The 21,395-nt window shown below is 36.9% G+C and overlaps 1 protein-coding gene across 1 annotated transcript in view; it reads right to left on the bottom strand.

The window, feature by feature from the left end:
* Positions 1-1,045: 1,045 nt before the first annotated feature.
* Positions 1,046-21,395, bottom strand: part of LEKR1 (leucine, glutamate and lysine rich 1) — a 213,035-nt gene continuing 192,685 nt past the window's right edge. Inside the window, exon 13 of the mRNA XM_010335744.2 lies at positions 1,046-17,435. Coding sequence (XP_010334046.2) covers positions 17,016-17,435 — 420 coding nt within the window. The 3' untranslated portion in view covers positions 1,046-17,015. The remainder of the gene's footprint in view (positions 17,436-21,395) is intronic.

Raw genomic sequence — 21,395 nt, 5'->3', positions numbered from 1 at the left:
TGGACACTTAGATTAGTTCCATGACTTTGCTATCTTGAATAGTGCTGCAATGAACATACAACTGCAGGTGTCTTTTTTGCACAATATTTTCTTTTCTTTTGGGTTAATACCCGGTGGTGGGATTGCTGGGTTGAATGGTAGTTCCATTTTTACTTCTTTGAAAAATCTCCAAACTGCTTTTCACAGAGGTTGACATAATTTACATTCCCACCAGCAGTGTATAGGCATTCCCTTTTCTCTGCATCCATACCAACATGTTTTTGTTTTAATAACAGCACTTTTTACTAGAGTAAGATGATATCTCAGTGTGTTTTAAATTTGCATGTCTCTGCAAATTAAAACTTTTTTTTAATGTGTTTGTTGGCCACTTGTATTTCTTCTTTTGAGAAATGTCTCATGTGCATTGCCCAGTTTTTAATGGGGTTTCAGCACACTGAATCTAACTGATGGTCCCTGTGTTCCTGTTACTATAGTATAATGCACATGGGAGAAAAAAACTGATAGAGAAGCCAAATCTAGTGTGTATGTTAGGCTCTCATGGGATTCTGGTTATCTTCAGGATTCTAGGCGGCAACTTGATATCATAATGGGATGACATTACACTTGTAGACCATCCCAAGGGTCTTAGTTTGCTAGGGCTGCCACACCAAATACCAAAGACTGGATGGATTCAACAACACACATTTATTTTCTCACAGTTCTGGAGGCTGAAAGTCCAGGATCGGGGGTCAGTAGGTTTCATTTCTCCTGAGACCAATTTGGCTTGTACACAGCTACCTTCTCATTGTGTTCTTATGTGGCCTTTCCTTTTCTGTCTCTCTTATTCTTTTTTTTTTTTTTTTTTTTTTTTTTTTTTTTTTTTTTTTTTGAGACGGAGTTTCGTTCTTGTTACCCAGGCTGGAGTGCAATGGCGTGATCTCGGCTCACCACAACCTCTGCCTCCTGGGCTCAGGCAATTCTCCTGCCTCAGCCTCCTAAGTAGCTGGGATTACAGGCACGCGCCACCACGCCCAGCTAGTTTTTTGTATTTTTAGTAGAGATGGGGTTTCACCATGTTGACCAGGATGGTCTTGATCTCTCGACCTCGTGATCCACCCGCCTCGGCCTCCCAAAGTGCTGGGATTACAGGCTTGAGCCACCGCGCCCGGCCCTCTCTTATTCTTCTAAGAATACCAGTAGTATTGCATTAGGGTCCCACCCTAATGACCTCATTTAACTTTAATTACCTCTTTAAAAACCTTATCTCTAAATATAGTCATATTGGGGGTAGGCCTTCAACATATCAATTTTGGGGGGACACAATTCAGTCCACAACATCAAGGGAACAGTAGATTCTTAGCTATTGTTTTCATTCCTGGACTTGTAGATGTTAGTGAAAAGAAACAATGAACACAGTGATCAACATTTTATCTATAAACACTTTCATGGTTATAAGTTCCAGGCTTACACTGTTGCTGCTCTCACATCCTTTTAAAATAATGACCTGCCTAGGTAACAGAAGTCTCTGACAACTGTTGTTCTCACATCTCTTTAAAAGAATGACCTGCCTAGGCAATAGAAGTCTCTGACAACTTGCCCTTCTCCACAGCCAATGACAAGATCTGATTGCACATAGGTTTTGTTTGATTGCTTGAAGCCCAAGGAAACCTCAAACAAATCTTTAGTATCATTGTCAACCCACAAAACAGTTCTGACTGCTAAGTAACGCACAATATGTCACTTGTGTACAAGAGAGTGTTCTTTAATCGCAACACCGTCCTTTACTAGGCTAAATAAAGAATGATGAAGGGTTTTGGGAAAGAAGTTGCTACAAGCATATTTTAAGGACATGTAGGAATGCCAGAGTGATGGAAACTATTCTTCAACGTTTTCCTTCTCAAATTAATTCTTAGTAATTTCCTTTTTAATTCAATTTGTTCTTATCGTTTTATGTTATATTAAAAAAATAGGGGGTGGGAGAACACAATCTTTCATTGGTTTAGGGCTATTTTATGCCTTTATCTGTGCGCTAGAGTTGTTGGAAGAGGCATAGAGCAAATATTCAAGGTCACATATTTGCACCTTGCAATTCAAATTAAAATATCCCTATCTTGCAATTTTTGCCTCTTGTTTTCAGCTGATCTTTGTCACACTAGCTATCAAACCAGCCCTCTCCCCACTTCTTCCACCTTCGTTTCAAAACTTAAAGAATCAGAGAATGTTTCTTGTTCTGATTCATGATATCACTAACGTATGCTCCACATGCATCCATCAGCTCTCATTTTCACATAATGTGGCATGTTTACACAATTACCACCCTGCCTGTATATAGTGTTCTAATTTAGAAGTTTTTTTATGTGAAAATCATTCTGAAATATATTTTCTCCATTTCAAACAGATTAAAATGTTGTTCCAATCTGTAAGGAGGATTTATTTGTGTGCAACAATATAAAACACTCAAGATTTTTATCTTTTTTGAATTGTCTAAAGGTAGGAGGAGATTCAATTTGCTAAGGGCCCATGCTTTTGACACAAAGACAAATATCTATGCCTGTGCTATCCTGGTTCATTAAAAAAAAATCTCTCGAGATCATGGACTCTCTATCTAGATACAGAGAATGAACCACCCAAGTCTTGCTTTCTCCATTAATTTTGGTATGTTCTTTCTCTGATGCATCACTTCAGAACAGAGGTATAATTACTATCTTTATGAGTCAGACTCATAGCCCAGCACCTGCTAGAAAATTAAAAAATATCTTCCCCATGTCCTGTCACAAAGTGAGGCTCATTGTTTTCACACAGTTGCTGGTGTTCACTCATTTGCCAAAATGACTATATTGGAGGCTTTAAAAGCCATAGCGATAATGAAAAACAATGACTAGAGACATTTCTAAACGTCGATACGTAAAGATAGTAACATGAACTTGATAAACTCGGGTTTTCATTCTTTTAAAGTTGTTCAGAGATTAATACAGGAAAGTCTGTTTCTCCCAGGCATGACAAAGCAGCAGATGAGGCAGTTCAGAGCTGTTTTCTTAAAACATACCCCAGGTGGTTACTTAGGCATTAGGTATGGAATTTAGTAAATGCTAACTACTTTAGGAGATTCAATATGGTTGAATATATTATTAACACAAAGATTAAAGAACAATTGTAAATTGAATATGTTATTGACACAAAGATTAAAGAACAATTGTAAAACTGATGTCAAGACATAACTATCCAGATCAGCAGAGTATAATAAAAAATCTTTACACAGTGCATTTTTTGCCTAAATGCTGTATAGAGAGATAAAGGTCAAAATACTATTGTTCTGCAGATGTCAAATGCAGTGTTTGATCCCAATACCAAACAGAAGACAATAAAGATGTCAACTTTCTTTGCTCTGCCATATTTTCTCAGCAACTTCAAAGGGTGTTCCTGTACAAACCTAACTTGAAATTTACTTTGAATGAGGAATATGTGCTGCACAGTCACAGACTGAGAGGCAACAGGGAGAGTTCTACTACCACTCACACCCAGTCCAACGTAGAACATTTCTAGGTCTTTGCCATGTGTGCTGAAGGGGAAGAGCAGAATGGAGAGGCACAGCATGCCCTTGGCCAGTGGCGATAATAAACACAATCTCACTTGAAATTTATACAGTTGTCCCTTGGTATCCTTGAGAGATTGGTTCCAAGACCCTCACAGATACCATTTTCAAGGCCTTTGTATAAAATGGCATAGTATCCGCATATAACATACATACTTACTGCCATATACTTTGAATCATCTCCAGATTTACTTATAACACCTAATGCAACATAAATGCTATGCGAATACATGTTACACTGCATTTAAAAGCTTGGTATTTTAAAAATTGTTTCATTGTTATTTTTTATTGTGTGTGTGTTTTTTTTTTTGTAATCACTGGTTGGTTGAGTCCATGATGTGGAGCCCACAGACACAGAGGGCTGACTGTAGTAGGAAATCTCACTTCAGAATCTGTAACTACAACCTGACCCTCACCTGGCTTTTTGTATGAATTTATATCTCCCACATCTGAAAAACCAAAAAAGAATTTCAATTGATCTCAGAATGTTTGTATAATCATCTGGGAGGGACAAATGCAAATATTCTCTGTAAACATGAAATCTCAGTTGGGTCTCAAAGAATTCCTGTAGATAAAGTTCCAAGAGACATAAGTTCACATTGAAGTACATAAACACATACGTACCTTTTCACACACACTCAAGGAAACAAAGCACCATAAGTAAGAACCATCCAGAAACAATAAGCAGCAAAATCAGATCCATACATATTATTAGACACAATATAAAATAAGTGAGTTTCACATGTTTAAAGCAATGAAAAGTTTACAGGAAAGGAATAATATTTTTTTAAAAAAAATCCAGCACATTGAAGAAAATTGAATAAAGCTTTTAGAAAGAAAAAAATTGCTTTAGGCAGTATGATTACAAGGCCAGATGCAGGAAGGTCTGACATGTGAAAAAAAATTGTGAGCAAATAAATTGATAAATATGTTGGGTAAATCTAAACAAACATTGGCTACATGTAAAATAATAATCATAATAATCATATGTAATTTGTGAGGTTAAAAAACAATATAGAATTTAGGCCAGGCGCGGTGGCTCAAGCCTGTAATCCCAGCACTTTGGGAGGCCGAGGCGGGTGGATCACAAGGTTGAGATATCGAGACCAACCTGGTCAACATGGTGAAACCCCGTCTCTACTAAAAATACAAAAAATTAGCTGGGCATGGTGGCGCGTGCCTGTAATCCCAGCTACTCAGGAGGCTGAGGCAGGAGAATTGCCTGAACCCAGGAAGCGGAGGTTGCGGTGAGCCGAGATCGCGCCATTGCACTCCAGCCTGGGTAACAAGAGCGAAACTTCGTCTCAAAAAAAAAATATATATATATATAGATTTTAAATACTAGTCAAAGGATAATACAAAATGGAAGGGGATGAAAAATTATGAAGTATTCTCAGGTTCCTGCAATTATTTGGGTAAAGCATCAAGAAATTAAGCAAGCATGTTAACATGTCTATGGCAACTCTTAAAATTAAAATACAGATAATTGCTTCCAAAGAAGCAGAAGGTAGAGGAGATGAGGAGAGGAATAAGCAAAAGGAGAAAACAAAAAGATGACAAGAGATGGGGAAGAAAGCTAGAAAAATAGAAAGCACATAATAAGAAATAAATCAAAGAAGAAGAACAAAGACAGAGTTTGTTCAGAGTAAGATCATCTGCACGGTAACACAACGATGGGAGTTTGTACACACTCTAAAATCATGAGTGTTAATTTCATACTGCTACTCACAATGAACAAGTAGCATAAATGTCCTTGAGGAATAAAAGGCTTTATTCCGTAAAAGAAGCTTTAAGCTTTTGAAGGCCTAGGTCTCAAAAATGGACATTTATAGACAATTTTTAAGAGCACTCTTATGGTTACCAGATTTAGAACATGTTTTTATTCTTGTGAAATTTGGCCTTTGACTTTATCTGGAGAACTTTATCTTGCGAACTGCTGTGTTGTTTGTTAGTTCTCCTCCTTTCACTCCTATATTAATACTTTTCTCTTTTGTATTTAGGAGGACCTGTTATTTTTAAGACTAGGGCTGGGATACCATTTTTTAAAAGAAATGAATCAGAAAGTTCAAGACCTCAAGACTTAATATAGAAAGTGATATTTTAAAAAAGGAATGAGGTCCATAATAGTGTGCTTCTACAGGATGCTAAATAGCCTCCTAAAGGGTCCTTATCAGAATCCACAACGGAGCCCTTCCACAGGTCTGTTTCTGGTTTTTGGTCTACATGCTACTTCTTTCTTTGGTTCTGTAGTGCTTTTTCCCATAGTTTCTGAGCTGTTTTTTCTTTCTTTCTTTTTTCAAATGCTCATTCTCAAGGCAGGCTAGATCTTCGTCAACAAACAGCACAGAGATGTCTTCAAATTTGCTCAGGGTTCAGCAGCATATTCCTCCTCAGAGGCACAACTGGAGGGCGCAATGATGTGGGTAGCCTCTAGTCCAATTCCCAATTTATTTGTGCCTATTTGCCTAATCCAGGCTTTGCCAATTCTTATCTGTGTCACTTTGAGTAAGTTGCTAACCTTTCTATACCTCTGTTTTCTTATCTGTAAAAGGAAACCAGTAAACAAACCAATGCCACATGGTTCTCTTGAGGCTTAAAATAAATGTGTTTAAAGCCCTGAGCACCATACATTTGCCCATCATAAATAATACATATGAGCTCCTATGTCATTGCTACTATATTGCGCTGCTGCTACTATTGTCATGCACCCGGAATCTTCTGATGGCCAACTTCTCTGACCATGCTGCTTGGTCTTTTGACATCATTGCTGCACCGAGACAATTCCACTTCCCAGGATCTAATGCACCACTGCTTATTTCTTTCTCCCCACCACCACTCACACAAACTTCCTTAGCCTTTTTTTTTTTTTTTTTTTTTTTTTCAGATTTACCGTCTTAGAATATTCCAGGCAAAGTGGCCTTTGGTGCCTTGAGAGGCAGCACCCATGTGGCACAGCAATGAAGGTCCAGTTTCTTGTTTGTTTTGTTGTTTTGAGACGGAGTCTCACTCTGTCACCCAAGTTGTAGTGCAATGGCACGATCTCGGCTCACTGCAACCTCCACTTCCCAGATTCAAGTGATTCTCCTGCCTCAGCCTCCAAGGAGCTGGGACTACAGGCATGTGCCAACATGCCTGGTTAATTTTTGTATTAGAGACAGGATTGCACCATGTTGGCCAGGCTGGTCTTGAACTCTTGATTTCAAGTGATCTGACCATCTCAGCCTCCCAAACTGCTGGGATTACAGACATGAGCCACCACACTCAGCTGAAGCTCTTGTTGATACTCTGTTGCCTTCATGCTGTTACGCGGTGAATCTCTGACCCCTTTTCATCACAAGGCCTTTTGTTTTATTTTGTTTTTAAATAGAGATGAGGGTCTCACTATGTTGCCTCTGGCCTCAAGTGATCCTCCAGTCTCAGCCTCCCAAAGTGCTGAGATTACAAGCATGAATCAACACACCTGACCCATCACAGGACTTTTAATGGGATATTGGAAGTGGCTGCCTCAAGGCTTGTTAGCCAGATGTCATGCCATCTTATACTGAAAGTAAAAGTATAGTTACTACTTTTAAAGTGGGAACACAAACTATGGAAGCAGGCCTGATGCCTGTGAAGACAGTCCTTTCACCAGGCAGGGAGGAAGTCTTTTCAGTAATGAAGGAAAGCCTCTCAGTGACCTGCAGTGAGACCCTGACCCTAATGTGAGTTGGCTAAGAGAGTGTAATTGCCCCATTTTTACATGTATTTAGGTAAGTTAGATTTGGGGCTAAATTATCCTCTCAGAAGGGCTAGGACTACATCTAAATACTGCTGAGACAATATCCTTGCCATTTGTCCAGGAAAATTCTGAACATTTATGAGAAGATCTGTGTGGTGAAACCCATGGTATTAAGTTTAGAAAAAGATTTATGTTAGATCTTTAATGGTTGAATTTCAATAGCATATGAATATACTGTTCTCGTTACTGAAAGTTTAGCTCCTTTTATGTTAACAAGGCCAGAAGAGGCAGAAATAATTAAACAATGAACGGTTCATAAAGATTTTGTGATTGAAAAGCAGTCAGGGCCATACACTCAATCAGGGCTTGTGCCCTTAGACCTAGTTGGACATTCTTCTCTGTGCTCTTTCAATAGCTGTCCTAGTTCCTGGGGTGGGGGTGGGGGGGGTGGAGATGACTGTAGGAGCCTTGGGTGTCTGGGGACCATGAACAATTAAGAAGTTAGCTTAAGAAACATTTAGGACATCAGTAACTAAATTAAGAATAGTAATATAGACGCTATACATAAATGCAACTGAAGTGCATCATGAGCAGTTTAAAGCATCAAAGTACAAATTACAGTTGAAGGCATTTTCAAAGGCCTTCACTACATAATCAAAACAAACTCTAATATTAAGTCATATGACTATATCTCTGAATTATCAATAACAACATCAAAACATGGAAAAAAGTTCTCTTTTCATCAGATAGAGTCATCTCTTCCTACTAATGTACTACATCTAGGACACAGATGGTAAAAACAAGTATAATCTCCTTTTCCCCAAGTCAATGAGTTGTAAAGATATTGACAATTTGATGACATTAACAATTATTGGCTCAGTTAACCAGGTTAGTTACAAAGAACTTAAGCTCTCCCCGAACCCAACTTGATTTTTGTCTCACACTTTGCTTTTACTACTCTTCTTACTGCTGTCAAGGGCTGGAAATTAAAGAACTTTTTTCTTGGTGATTGTAGTTCTGTCTTAGACTCCATAAGGTGGATGGGCTTGGTCAGTTGTGGAGTCCCTCTGGTTAAAGGCATAAAGAATTCCATGGGGATATGGTCACAGAAAACCACAAGGACACCACAAGTGCTGACTCAGAGACTTTCCTCTTATGTGATGTGGGGCTTGAGGCCAGATGCGGCATACAGTAACTCTCAGGGTCCCCTCAAAGACACAGTGAACTCTTAGGTGGGGGGAGGCTAAGGGAAGGGTGCATAGCTTCTGCCTTGCATCTGAGGTCTAGGGCCCAACTCCTGACCTGAGGTACTCTACTAGATTTTGCTAGAAGGTCTAACGCTCTGATGCAAACAGGATTCTGGTTGACCTGACTTGAGAACACTGAAATCTTTACTTAACATGGAGTCTGTGTACCCCAAGGGTACTTGAAGGAGTTGATGATTGTTAGTTCATAGGGTTTCTGGTATTTCCCTGACATAGATATTCTTGTTTAAGTGTAGTGCTGAAAACATGGCAGTTTTCATCTACACTGAAATTTTCTCAGTTCAGACACAAGGTAGAATGCAGTGATGGGAATAAGACAATTCTGGACTAATGATTCTCTTTTTCTATGCCCTGGCTTTATTAAAGTATGCATCTGAGGGACAGTATCATGAAAGCAAGGCAAAAACAACATTAGTAAGAAATGTTTACTGTTGCAAATGCCCCCTTCAGCAATGCATTTAAATATAAGCAGCTCTTTTCAGTTCTTCTTGATATTAATCCCTAGGACAAGTCATTAGCTGGAAAAAAAAAATCTTAAATAGCCAAAGCAGTATAAATTTTTATTTGATTACTGGATAAGAGTTCTGTGAGATTTTTCCCCTTGGAACTTATAATTTAATGAAGTAGTTAATATGATTTTATTAGATACTTTGAAATGTTTAAAACAGTAAAATCCTCATCTTAAGATGTTTAATTTTTTCCTATTAATAAAAAGTAAATAAGATTCTATGTACAGACAAACTATTTTTGTCTGCATCTGCCATTCTTTTCCATTAAATATAAACAAAACATTAGATGTTGATTCATCTCATCAAGAAATTAATAAAATTTAACCTTTGCTTAATATTTATTAAAATTTGTAACATTTGTGTTACAATCTAGAAGAACTCTATAAAGTTATGCATGTTTTCATAGTAATTTAAGAGATCAATAAAAGTTTTACAACTATGAAAATATCTTAATGTAACAAATTTATTTTGTAAATGCCAATATTTACAACATACTGGCTATCTTTACAATATTCTTTGCAGCTATTTAAACTTAGGATGAACTATTTCAGTTATCAACCTACAATGTGCAAAAGATATATAGTTTAAAAAGTTTTATGGGGTACATTAGAAAAATATTGACTTGTAATTCTGGAGCATGAAATGTGTGAAGTAAGTCCTTGTGTGATTGGGTCAATCACTGGTCACTGCTATTAAATAAGGTAGTAGATTCTTTTCTTCCTAACCTCACCAAAAATACATTTCTCAGTTACTATAGTGAATATCATGTACTGTTTGGAAAAATAAAAAGATTCCAGTCTTGACAGTCTTGAGATATTATTTAACAGTTTACCAGCTTAAACCTCAACTCTACCATTAAAAAAGTCTGGTAATAGTGAATGAAAACTTGGCCGTGCTGGGTTTTAAGAAATCCTGCTTTAAATCAGTGAAAAAAAGTAGTCACTTGAATCTTGGCAGAAACCTTAATTCCATAGAAATTTAGGGTTCTAGATAAAAAATGACAACTGTAGAACTCACCTACTTTTAAGAAAACAGAAGGTATCTCTTTAGATTAATGTGTTAGGCTATATCAAGCTCACTTGAGAGAAAAGTAGATAAATCTGGCCATGGGGCATGATGCAAAGCCAGATATTTATGCTTTGCAGCAAATATATTTCCAGTGCTAAGTCTTTTTACACAAATGTCCTGTGTAAGGTTCTACTTAAAAATGCTTCACAGTGCTTTGGGAGGCCAAGGAGGGCAGATCAAGAGGTCAGGAGATCGAGACCATCCTGGCCAACAAGGTGAAACCCCGTCTCTACTAAAAGTACAAAAAATTAGCCAGGCCTGGTGGTGCGTGCCTGTGGTCCCTGCTACTGGAGGGGCTGAGGCAGAATAATTGCTTGAAACCAGAAAATGGAAGTTGCAGTGAGCCGGGATCGTGCCACTGCACTCCAGCCTGGCAACAGAGTGAGACTCTGTCTCAAAAAAAACAAAACAACAACAAAAAAACCCCTTCAATATTCTAAATTGTGTATCTGTCTAATTCTTGGTTTGAATTATTAACTATGAGAATTATTAATGGTAATAACAAATAACCATAGAAGCTAAATACTAGCACTAAATACGCTCATAAAATGTATTCAAAAATCTTTTAATGGTAAACAAAATAAATCCTTTTCCTTGTTTCTAAATTCAAAAAATTTAAAGAAGGTAGCCACCCTGTGGTATCATAAGATGAACTGACATAATGACAAGTGAGCATAATGGCTTATTGGGTTAAATATAGATTTTGAAATTGAGAATCTAAATGGATTCTCATTCAGACATTTTTAGTTCTACCTTTGAAATAAATCAATCTATGTGTAATACTGCAAGTTACAGTGTTATAATGAAGTGATTTAGAACTACTGTCAGGGAGAATAATGGTACTGTCATATTTTTTTCATAATTTTAATAAGTTATCTAAGCATTCTGTTTCACAGCCTCAAAAGACAACCAGCATTACTAATTTTCTTTTGGGAATCAGATCTCCAAATACATGCTGTTAGGAGAGTAAAGTTTAGGGATTATTCAATGAGTTGCCTATGATCAAAACCAAAATCTTTCTATTGAATATTTTTTAAAATAATTTTTTTAAGCAGTAAGTTCTTTTCAAGCTCAGCTTCAGGTGCTGGTATAAGATATTTAAAGTTTTTATGAATGAATAGTGATTTTCTTTAATTCACTAGTTTTCCCTGGAGAGTTATAGACTCACAATCAGTGGGTAAAGAAGTAGAATTCGCATGTGCTAGGAGTCAAGAGTGTTAAATAGTTCATTCTATGGGGTGGCTCTCAGAGCACCACCAGTTTCAGTTAGGCATAAGAGAACTGAGTATAGCAAGCCTAATTCTGCTATTAACGCATAGCTCTTAAATGTGGAATATGCCAGGACCAGTGGTAACATCATAAACAGTGTTTCTTAAACTTCAGTGAGTATATGAATCACCTAAGAATCTTATTAAAAATCAGATTCTAGTCACTAAGTTTGGGTGTGAGGCCTGATATTCTGCATTTCTAGTAAGCTCCCAGTAGACACTGATTCTGCTGAACCATTTCAAATGTCAAAAAGTTACAGCACTGATACTGTGCTTCCTGCCTAGAAATGAGATGTGTAGCCCACAAGCTGGAGGTCCAGGTTCTCATATTAAGCAAGCTGTTAAGCAGTTATGTGAATAAAAAAATTATTTAACCTCTGAGGGCCCTATTGTCTACAGTAAAATTACAGGTTTGGACCAGGTGATGCAGCAGGCCCTTCAGAACTATAAAAATTATAGATTTTTAAGATAACTCTGGTTTTTATGTTGGCTGCTGCTGTCTTTATTTTCCCTCATAAATGATTATTGAAAATAAAAAGAAATTTTATTGTGCTGTGTTACTCCCAAAGCTTCCCATTTAGTTGTATTTTGCATTCTTTGAGCCAAGATAGTTATTTCTTTTTAATGTTGATTTCCATAGTCTTTCTCCATAATTCTTAGAACATTTATTCAAATTAGTATTTTCCCTTAACTTTAAGGAGATTTAAAAAATGAATACGAAGTCTGTGGGATTATTTGTTGCCCAAATAAAAATGTAGTTTCTATTACATTTTTCAGAGAAGCTGTAATATTCTTAAATGGGGGCTGATCCATTAATTGGAGCCAATCTCATAAAACACATCCCTGCTAAGGTAGCAATGGTGGGTAGTGGTTTTAAATAGCATTTAACAGGGAACAAATCCTTTCCCTTCTCTGAATAGAATTTGAATCAGTTGCCTCTTGTTTATCCCCAATATTTTTATTCAGAATTTCAGTAACTCTTGCCTGAAGTACTGTACTAGTCCACCAACTAGTGTTCCATCTCCAGCCTTTCCATCCCATAGTTACTCCAATACAGCCCTGCCAGAGCAATGTTCCCAAATTTCAGCAATGTACAACATGTGACTGCTAGTTTAAAGCCTGAAGGGGGTCCTTTTTCAGCACCTTCATGCAATGAGGTCAGCCTACGTTTTTCAGTTTCCCACTACTTCCCTTAACCAAAGGTTTTCTACATTTCCTATAAACAGAATTTGTGACTCTTTCTATGCATTTCTTCTTCTACCTCGTATACCTTCTTCCATAAATCCTATCTGTTCTTGAAGATCCATTGCAAATGCCAATTCTGGCTTAAAGTATTCCCTGATTCTTGTAGCAAAAAGGTGAACTCACATAATACTTTGCTCTCAACTCTCTTTTTACCCAATACTCTCTGCCTTATATTCTAATGTCTATATATGCTTTCTCCCTGCCCTCTACTTGTATAATTCTTGGGAATCTGTAGTATGCTTTTTGTAGCTCTCACAGTATTTTTTCAGTTCCTCACATATGTTGAAGAAATGAGTGAATGAATAATACAGATTCAGTATTAATCTATGGATCAAGGCATTCAGAAACTTCAGAAATTTAAAATTATTTATTAATCTATTATTATTTTGGGCAAATTACTTAATTGCTGTGATTCACTACTCTCACATAGTTTCTTTTAAGGCAAGGGAAGTTTAGCAAATTTTTTTTACTTAAAGAATATAAAGCACTATGCTATATAAATGTTGGAACAGAGGGAAATCTCTTGACTTACTAGATCATGGTAAATATTGTCATAGGAGAGTGTATCCCAGATTCATCTATTATATTGTTAAGAAAATTCTATATGTAAAATTCATAATATACAAAGATGATATAATTTATATTTACTATTCTAAAAATGCAACACAATGGTACTGGCTTCACAACGTGTTACTATACAGGATTAATATTTTCAAGCAGAAAAGTCAAATTCTTCCTCAAAATACCATTGACACCACCTCAGCAATGTTATCATAATTGTCTATCATGATTTGGGAACCATTAAAGGTGTTCTTTGCAAGATACAGTCTACATTATTTTATTAAAACTTGGAAATGAAAAAGTTTACAGTCACGATAGGATTTGTGAATTTTGAGCACCTACCAAATTGATTTCCAGTGCTCCATAATCTGCACTGCATTGGTTAAACATTTTCAGCTGTAGTGTGTTAACTCTTTTAGAATACTAGGTTGATCTATTAGTGCAATAGTGTAAGAGTCATAAGAATTTAGAAAGATAAAACTTGTGAAAGCTAGCTCCATAATCAAAGAAATCAGCAATAATTGATTTTAAATATTACAAAAACTTTAAGACTAACAGAACATTAAATGATCTTAGTCTTACATAATTTTCATTGCTAATGTTTCTTCCAGTCAATTCCCTTACCAGGAAATGTGACTTTTAAGTAGTTCTGACCAACTTCAAATATAGTAATTTAATTCAATAGGACTTTTTAAAACTGTTTGAGAAATCTATGTTAATTTAGAAGAAGTCTCCCATCTTTGTCCATGAATACCAGTTTAAGAAGAAAAACAGAGGATTATAATTCTCTAAGGAATATTTTCTTTGGTATCTTTTCTCTTTAGCACTTGTAAATCCTTCCATTAAGTCATGGGAAACATCAATCTATGGATAAATTAAAAGTATTAGACTAAATATCTATTACATGTATTTGAAACCTTATTTTTCATCCTCCTTACTACTTTCCTAAGATTCCTTATAACCATCTTATGCCAGGAACTTATTTATCAGTGATAAAATCAAGAAAAGTTTTAATGTGTTCCTAACCTGTAGGTTACATCCTATAATGCTAATTTTTTGTTAAAGATGTCTTCTTTTAAAGGCAACATAGCTTAGTCTGCACCATTCAAATGGTCTAGGCCGAAATAATATGATCTTTCTGTTTATTCATGGAATTACTTCTCTGACATAGTTGTGGAGTATAATACAACCTCACTGCAGATCATGATTCTATTCTTAGAGTGATTATTTACAGAATTACTCATTCTAATAAAGCAAAAATATAACAGGAAACAGAAACCAGGTTTTGCACTAATAATCTATATCACCATTAGAAAAGCTTATGTGTGACTTTACAAATCTAAGTATGTTCATAATTTAGAAAAAAATGAAGAAATCTATTTTATCCCCATGGTTTCTGAAGATACAGACCCACTGTATCTCCATGAGCTGAAATTGCAAGATTGTAAAAAGCATGCGTAAATCTGTGACAAAGACTGTTACACACAATATTCTCTTGTCCTTTCACTAAAGATTTCACTAGATTTTGCCATTTTCCTTATGTCATGAGTACTTGTAATTTAAACATGCAAACAACAGATCAGAGACCCTAAGGTCCAATGCAGTGGTCCCCTGTTGGCATTATACAAGACGATTAGAGGATGCACCAACTAACACTTTGTTGTTGTTGTTGTTGTTGTTGTTGTTGTTGTTGTTGTTGTTGTTGTTTTGAGACAGGGTCTCACTCTGTTCCCCAGGTTGGATGGCAGCAGTACAATCATGGCTCACTACAAACTTGACATTCTGGGCTCAAGGAATCCTCCCAGCTTAGCCTCCCAAGTGGCCAGGACTACAGGCAAGCACTACCATGCCTGGCTAATTATTACTATTATTATTTTTCTCCCTATGTTGCCCAATCTGATTTCGAACTCTTGGACTCATGAAACTCTCCTACCTTGGCCTTTCCAAGTGCTGGGATTACAAGTGTGGAGTCACCATGCCCAGCCAACATTTCTTATTTTAGTAGATATACATTTATTTCAAAGTGTATAAGAAAAAAACAGCAGATCAAACTTATTATAGCTACCTTTCTTTGAGTCAAATTTACTTTTTACATAAATTTTAGGTTAAAAAATAAGTGCATTTAAGGAAAAATACAAACTACATATAGTGTAGTTGCTATTGACAAAGGTTATGATGGAGGCTGGGAAGCTCTGGTGAGGTGGAAAGGCTGGGGTCAGGTGATTGTGGTTCTGGCTCTACTTGTCACTAACTAGCTATACTACCTTTACCAAGTCACAATCTCTTTGGGCATCTATTTCTTATCTGTAAAATTATGGCTGGGGTGACTTCTAAGATCCACCAGTGCCATTCTTCAGTGATGTTGTGCTTTCTTGTCAAAGGCCATTACAAGGGATGCCAATCTGCAAAACAAAAGTAAGCATTCCAACTCTTAACACAAGAGGCCATACTTAAACTAGTTAGGCAAATCAGTGGACCTAATGTGGAATTTTTTTGAGGTTAAGATACCCTACCAATAGAGCAGACTAATCCTTTGAAAGACTGGAAATAAATTTGATTTTGCTTAGTAATATCACATTTTTTGCACATGGAAGGGATCCCAAATACTTCTGAATTCTCCCATCAATAAGACAGTCAAATAGCAGATAATTTTATGTAGCACATTTACAACATGTTACTATTATTCTAACGTGGGAGTAGGAAGGCTGGATGTTCATGATGCAGTCAGATGGAGTATTTAAGTAATGTCAGTTTTTGAAGGAAAATATACTTCTACTAGATGGATAAAAACATAGATGAACACAAGATTAAAGTAAAGAGTTGTGTTTTAAGAAACAGGAGGTGTCTACAGGTTTAAGATAAAATAGCTGATCTGGCTTCTGGTTTTACTTTTTCACTCTGAAAATAGAAAACATGTTAACCAGTTACCCATTTTCAAGGGTAATCAAATTTGAATCCCAAATTAGCTCTGTATAACTTTATTAAATTGTATTGAATTAGTTCTTTTCCCAGTGGTTCAAGAATACAAGTTCAAATCAAGACCTAACTTTGCGTACCAAAAAGCACTCATTTTAGAAAACATCTATCAATATGGTCAGGTTCTTTGTTTACTAAAATAATCTATATAATTTGAGAAATATACTACAATTTCCTTGAATTGACATTACCATCTCTTTTTCTAGAAGTTCCCCAGCCACTAAGAGAAGACTGTCTTCCTAAAGGTTACCTATAATTAACTCTGAACTAGCCTAAAGAGAAAACAATTAGATTGTAAGGTGAGGAAAAGAAGCTTTTGATTATGATGATGACCTCTGTGACTACTTGAACTAGGCATTTTGGAAATTATAATCTTAATTAGATAAAGTACTTTTTTTCTGTTTGGAATACTTATTACAACTATTTAATCAATTCAGCTCAACAAACAAACACATACCAAAAAACTCAAATAATCTATTTTTTGTGCAAATATATCTGCTTGTAGTGGTGCAAAAAAATAAAAAAGATGTTATGGGTGAAAAAATTTTATCTGTGATCTCTAAAAGGCTGTATTTATAGAGCACATTGCAACATAAATATAGAAATCGGACCTCTGGAATACCAACAACTAAATGATCTGTTACTCTATCAAAGCCCTCTTGAAAAATACGGCTTCACAATTTTCCAGCTTTTTACAGTCTTTTGTTAAATGTATCTACAGATATGCCTTCCTGATCTGTGAAAATAATCTTATATTTCTCATTCTCAGTTACAGTGAGTTCCTGGCACTCTGAAAGAGCATGCACGCTGTGGGGAGCTGCCCCTCACTTTGGATCATTGCTGACTCTGCCTCCTCCTAAGAATGGCAGCCAGTCTCTGTCTCTGTCTGGTCTCATTTGTTGAAGATGCTCCACCCCTGGGAGGATGTGCCTGGGCAAGAAGGGGCAACCCTGAGCTGCTAACCCTCTTGGGCTTATCTGAGGTTGGGAAAGAGGTGGGTTTTGATACTCCGTGAAGGCTGGGAATTTTGATTCCTTTTTCAGAGTTCAGTCTTGCAAGGCTTCCTTCTCCATGATTACTGACCGCTGCAGCAGGGGAGGTTAGGCTGCCCTTGCTGAGGGAACACGGTGAGAATGATAACCTTCCACAAAGCTTTCTGAGCTCCAGGAGCTGTTCTCTGGCTTGACTCAAAGCCTCTGTCAGTTCAAAGCGTTCTTCACATTCTCTACGCACTGTCTCCTGAAGAAAAGTATTCTGGAAAGAGAGGGTGGTGGGGAAAGCAGTCTTAGTTTTAAACAACGTACATAGGTAGATAGTTATTGACACTATAGTTTGAGAACTGAACTGGAAATCTGAGGTCTGTATTATTGGATTGTCTCTATGATACTCTACCACATGGGGCAGACAAGTCAAGAACAGAAACAGTCTGTGAAGGTGAAAAGAAGTTGAAGAGAGTATTTGGTTCAACCCTTGCAGTTTGCTGATGAGGAATCAAGAACTGCAGAGACTGACTGACCTGTCCAGGGTTACTCAGATGTTAATGGTGTGGCTGGGGTTAGAGTCCAGGACTCCTAATATCTAATTTCAGTGGGGTTTCAACTTCTCTGCCTCAAGTAGCAGACAGTATGCTCTGCACATGTAATGCCCAACAGTTAATAGCTGTAGAGTCATCACATATATTATTTTATAGTAAAGGTATACTATAGTAACATAAACAGGTAAAAGTGCTTGAAGCATATGACTGAAAGAAAAAAATCAGCTATAGCATTTAAACAATAAAATCAGTTCTTATATGATGCTTTCTCAATAAAACTTAAATATGCTGTTCATTTGCTGTCTGTAAGATAATATCCCAAAATAGAGAAGATCTTCTGCTATTAACTCCATTCATTTGGTAATAATTTCTCAAGTTACCAGAAGCTGTAGTGAATATAGTCCCTGCCCTCAAGAGTTCTGTACCTTCATAACTTTGAGCAGAACTGCTTTTTATGTCCATAATAGAATCTGGACTCAAGGTGAAAGCTGTGGGGTCTAAAATAAGGAAGAACTTTTTAATAGAGCTACCTGGAGGACACTGAAGGTTGAATCTCACTTGACAGGGATGTACTAGAGCAAATTTAAGCTTCAAATGTGTGACTGGACTAGAGATCATTAAGCCTCTTTGAAATTCTGAAATTCTACATTTCTAGTTGAGGAGTTATCCATCTTTTGTCTATGAAATTCATCAAACTTATTTCAAGTACCATGGTAAGATTAAAGTCTTGGATCTCCTAAATGTCCTGACAGTCATGTCTTTATGATGTCAAAAAAGAGGCTGAAAAGTAAATAATTCAAAGCAGTATCCTAGTAACTAAACACAATTAAAATGAGTGTGCTATAGGATTCATCAACTCAAAAATGAATTTCCATTGGTTAACTTGTTTGTAAAAATAGCCAAGGCATTCCCAAGTCTGCCTCTTAGTGGAAAACATCCTCCCTAAGGGTGACTAATCTGCTGTCAGTAGAACTAAATAACAAAGCACCAGAGAAAGTAGCATCTTCCTGTTTTTGAGTTTCTCATGATTATAGACAGAAGTCTATTCAATTCCAAATTTGGTAATTAAAATGGAAAAATATGGGGCAATTCCAGATTAACCAGTTGCACAGTAATTTTCTATAAAAGTTGCATTCCTGGGTCAAACAAATCCTCATCATTTACATATACTATTTACTTACATACATGACCCACATTTTAAAATGATCATGGGTTAATCACTTGCTTCCAGTTATTTTTTGGAGGAATTGGAGAGCAAGGATGGTGTTTGTGGCTTTAATACCTGGGTCTCATTAACTCTAGCTGAAACATTTGTGGAAAAGGTAGGGGAGGAGGGACTAGAGAGGAAGCTTAATAAGGTGCCATGGTAGCTGTGATTTCATTTCCTGCTCCCAACAATCATATCTGACAAATAAAGATACTGAAGCTCACACTGTTATGTTACTTGCTGAAATAACTCCATTCTGAAGTGGTAGAGCCCTGCTCACCTCCAGAGCCTTGTTCCATGCTGCCTATGCCTAAATTAGTTGTCTAATTCATTACATCAAGCATCAGGGACCATTTTGTTCCCAGGACACTGAAAAAAAAAAAAACCAAAAAAAACAAACAGTAGGACATTTTCCTCTGGTTTTGCCCAGGTTTTCTAAGTTCTATTAATCAAAGTTTCTTTTAAAGAGGGAGAAAGACCCAATCCATTATATTTTTTGTCTACTAGTGGAGTAAGCTGGCAAAGTGTTGGAATTGTTAGATTTAGGTGATGTATTGGTACATTCTTGCATTGCTATAAAGAACTACCTGAGACTGGGTAATTTATAAAGAAAAGAGTTTCAATTGGCTCATGGTTCTGCAGACTGCACAGGAAGCTTAGTAGCTTCTGTTTCTGGGGAGGCCTCAGGAAGCTTCCAATCATGGTGGAAGGCAAAGGGATAGTGATGCATCTTACATGGCAGGAGCAAGAGAGGTGGGGGGAGGCACTATACACCTTTAAACAACCAGATCTCACGAGAACTCATTCAGTATCACAAGAACAGCACCAACAGGATGGTGCTAAACCATTCATGAGAAACTGCCCCCATGATCTAAACACCTCCCACCAAGCCCCTCCTCCAACACTGAGGATTACAACTTGACATGAGATTTGGGCGGGGACACAGATACAAACCATATCAAGTGATTTTCAATAAATTAATATAAAAATATCCCTAATTAAGAAAGCAATAAGAGTTCATTTTATTTGAATATGTCAAAGAAAAACATAGCAATGAAAAATGAGGACAACATATCAGTGACATGAATAACAGGCACAACAATATTGAATTATAAAGTGATGGAGGATGTGATGACAAGAGCTCTCATTAAAAGAAAAATAAAATTCAATCAGTTTACTAAGATTAAATTCAAGTCTCAAAGGAAAAGAGCAATGATCTGGGGGAAACAACCAAAAAGCAAGATGTCCTCATAGCAAGTTCAATGGGATCAAAGTCCTGGCAGACTATAAGCTGAACTGTGTACCCATGCTTTATACCCAGTGAAGTCTGAATCAGTCATGGAAGGATCAGATTACAGTTTCCACCAGCACTAACTATATTCCAAAGTAAGTGAATGGCTAGCCAGTGGGGTGGGGAAGGGTTTCTGACTGTCTGGGCCCACTGCTCTGAAAGTCATCCTTCTTTAAGGTCATTAGCTTGCAAGACAAAGGATTAATTCTCTTTCTTCTGTTAGTTCCCAAACCAGGAGGACCTCTGAATTGAAAACAGGATCCAAAATTGAGACTTCTATTTTCTTCTGTGCCAAAACATTATGAAATGTTAGGTGAACCTCACAATATTTTCATATAATCTGCCACCATTACCCCCTCCTCTAAAATTGAGATTATAACTCTGTTTTGTTCAACAGGAAGTTAAGATTTATAATTTATTCAATTATGGGATAAAAAATGAAAATAAAACAATGCAAGTTTAAGGGACTGCTATTTCAGGGGTGGAGTTTGATAGGGCATGACTAGAGGACATGTGGATGTGGCTACAGTAAGTAGACACATTAGTGAAAAATTCCATCATATGTGAAAAGAATCATCCACTCGTGGTTAGATTGTTTTCAGCAATTTAGTCAAGATGAAGGTTGGACTGTTGCAGAATTTTAATGTGTTTTCACTGAGCAACAAGGACAAATGTGCAAGATGAAATATGTTCAGTAAGACTGAAAATCATGCATAGTATTCTGTGTTTTAGATAAAATTATCTTTGGCCATATTTTAACATGGCAAAAACAGAATCATTGGATTGTAACTAAACTGGAAGTTAAAATGAAAAGGAAGGCATGAGCCAGGTGAAGAAGGGGGAAAGAGGTTTTCAAGGCATAGTGGGCAGTGCTGCAAATGCCTGGCAATGACAGAAGGAAAGGCACATTTTGGGATGAAACACGGCTTAATATGACACAGGCAGTTGCACACAGGGAGCAGAGACCAGGACTGATGTACAAAGGAGTGAACAGAGTCAGATCAAGAGAAAGCTTGTTAATGTGCTAATACTACAGTTTTGACTTAATTCTGAGGCTCATATGGAGTCACTGAAAGTTTATTTCAAGCAGATGGCTGGCATGATCAAATCTGCATGAAAGGAAGATCCCTTTGCCAGCTCTGTGGAAAATGTCCTGAAGTTGGGCAAGATGGGAGGCAGGGA

This window comes from Saimiri boliviensis, chromosome 9 (assembly GCF_048565385.1).
Source record: "Saimiri boliviensis isolate mSaiBol1 chromosome 9, mSaiBol1.pri, whole genome shotgun sequence".
Taxonomy (NCBI): Eukaryota; Metazoa; Chordata; class Mammalia; order Primates; family Cebidae; genus Saimiri; species Saimiri boliviensis.
Note: the sequence above shows the minus strand (reverse complement) of the source record. Positions and strands in the feature narration are given on the sequence as shown.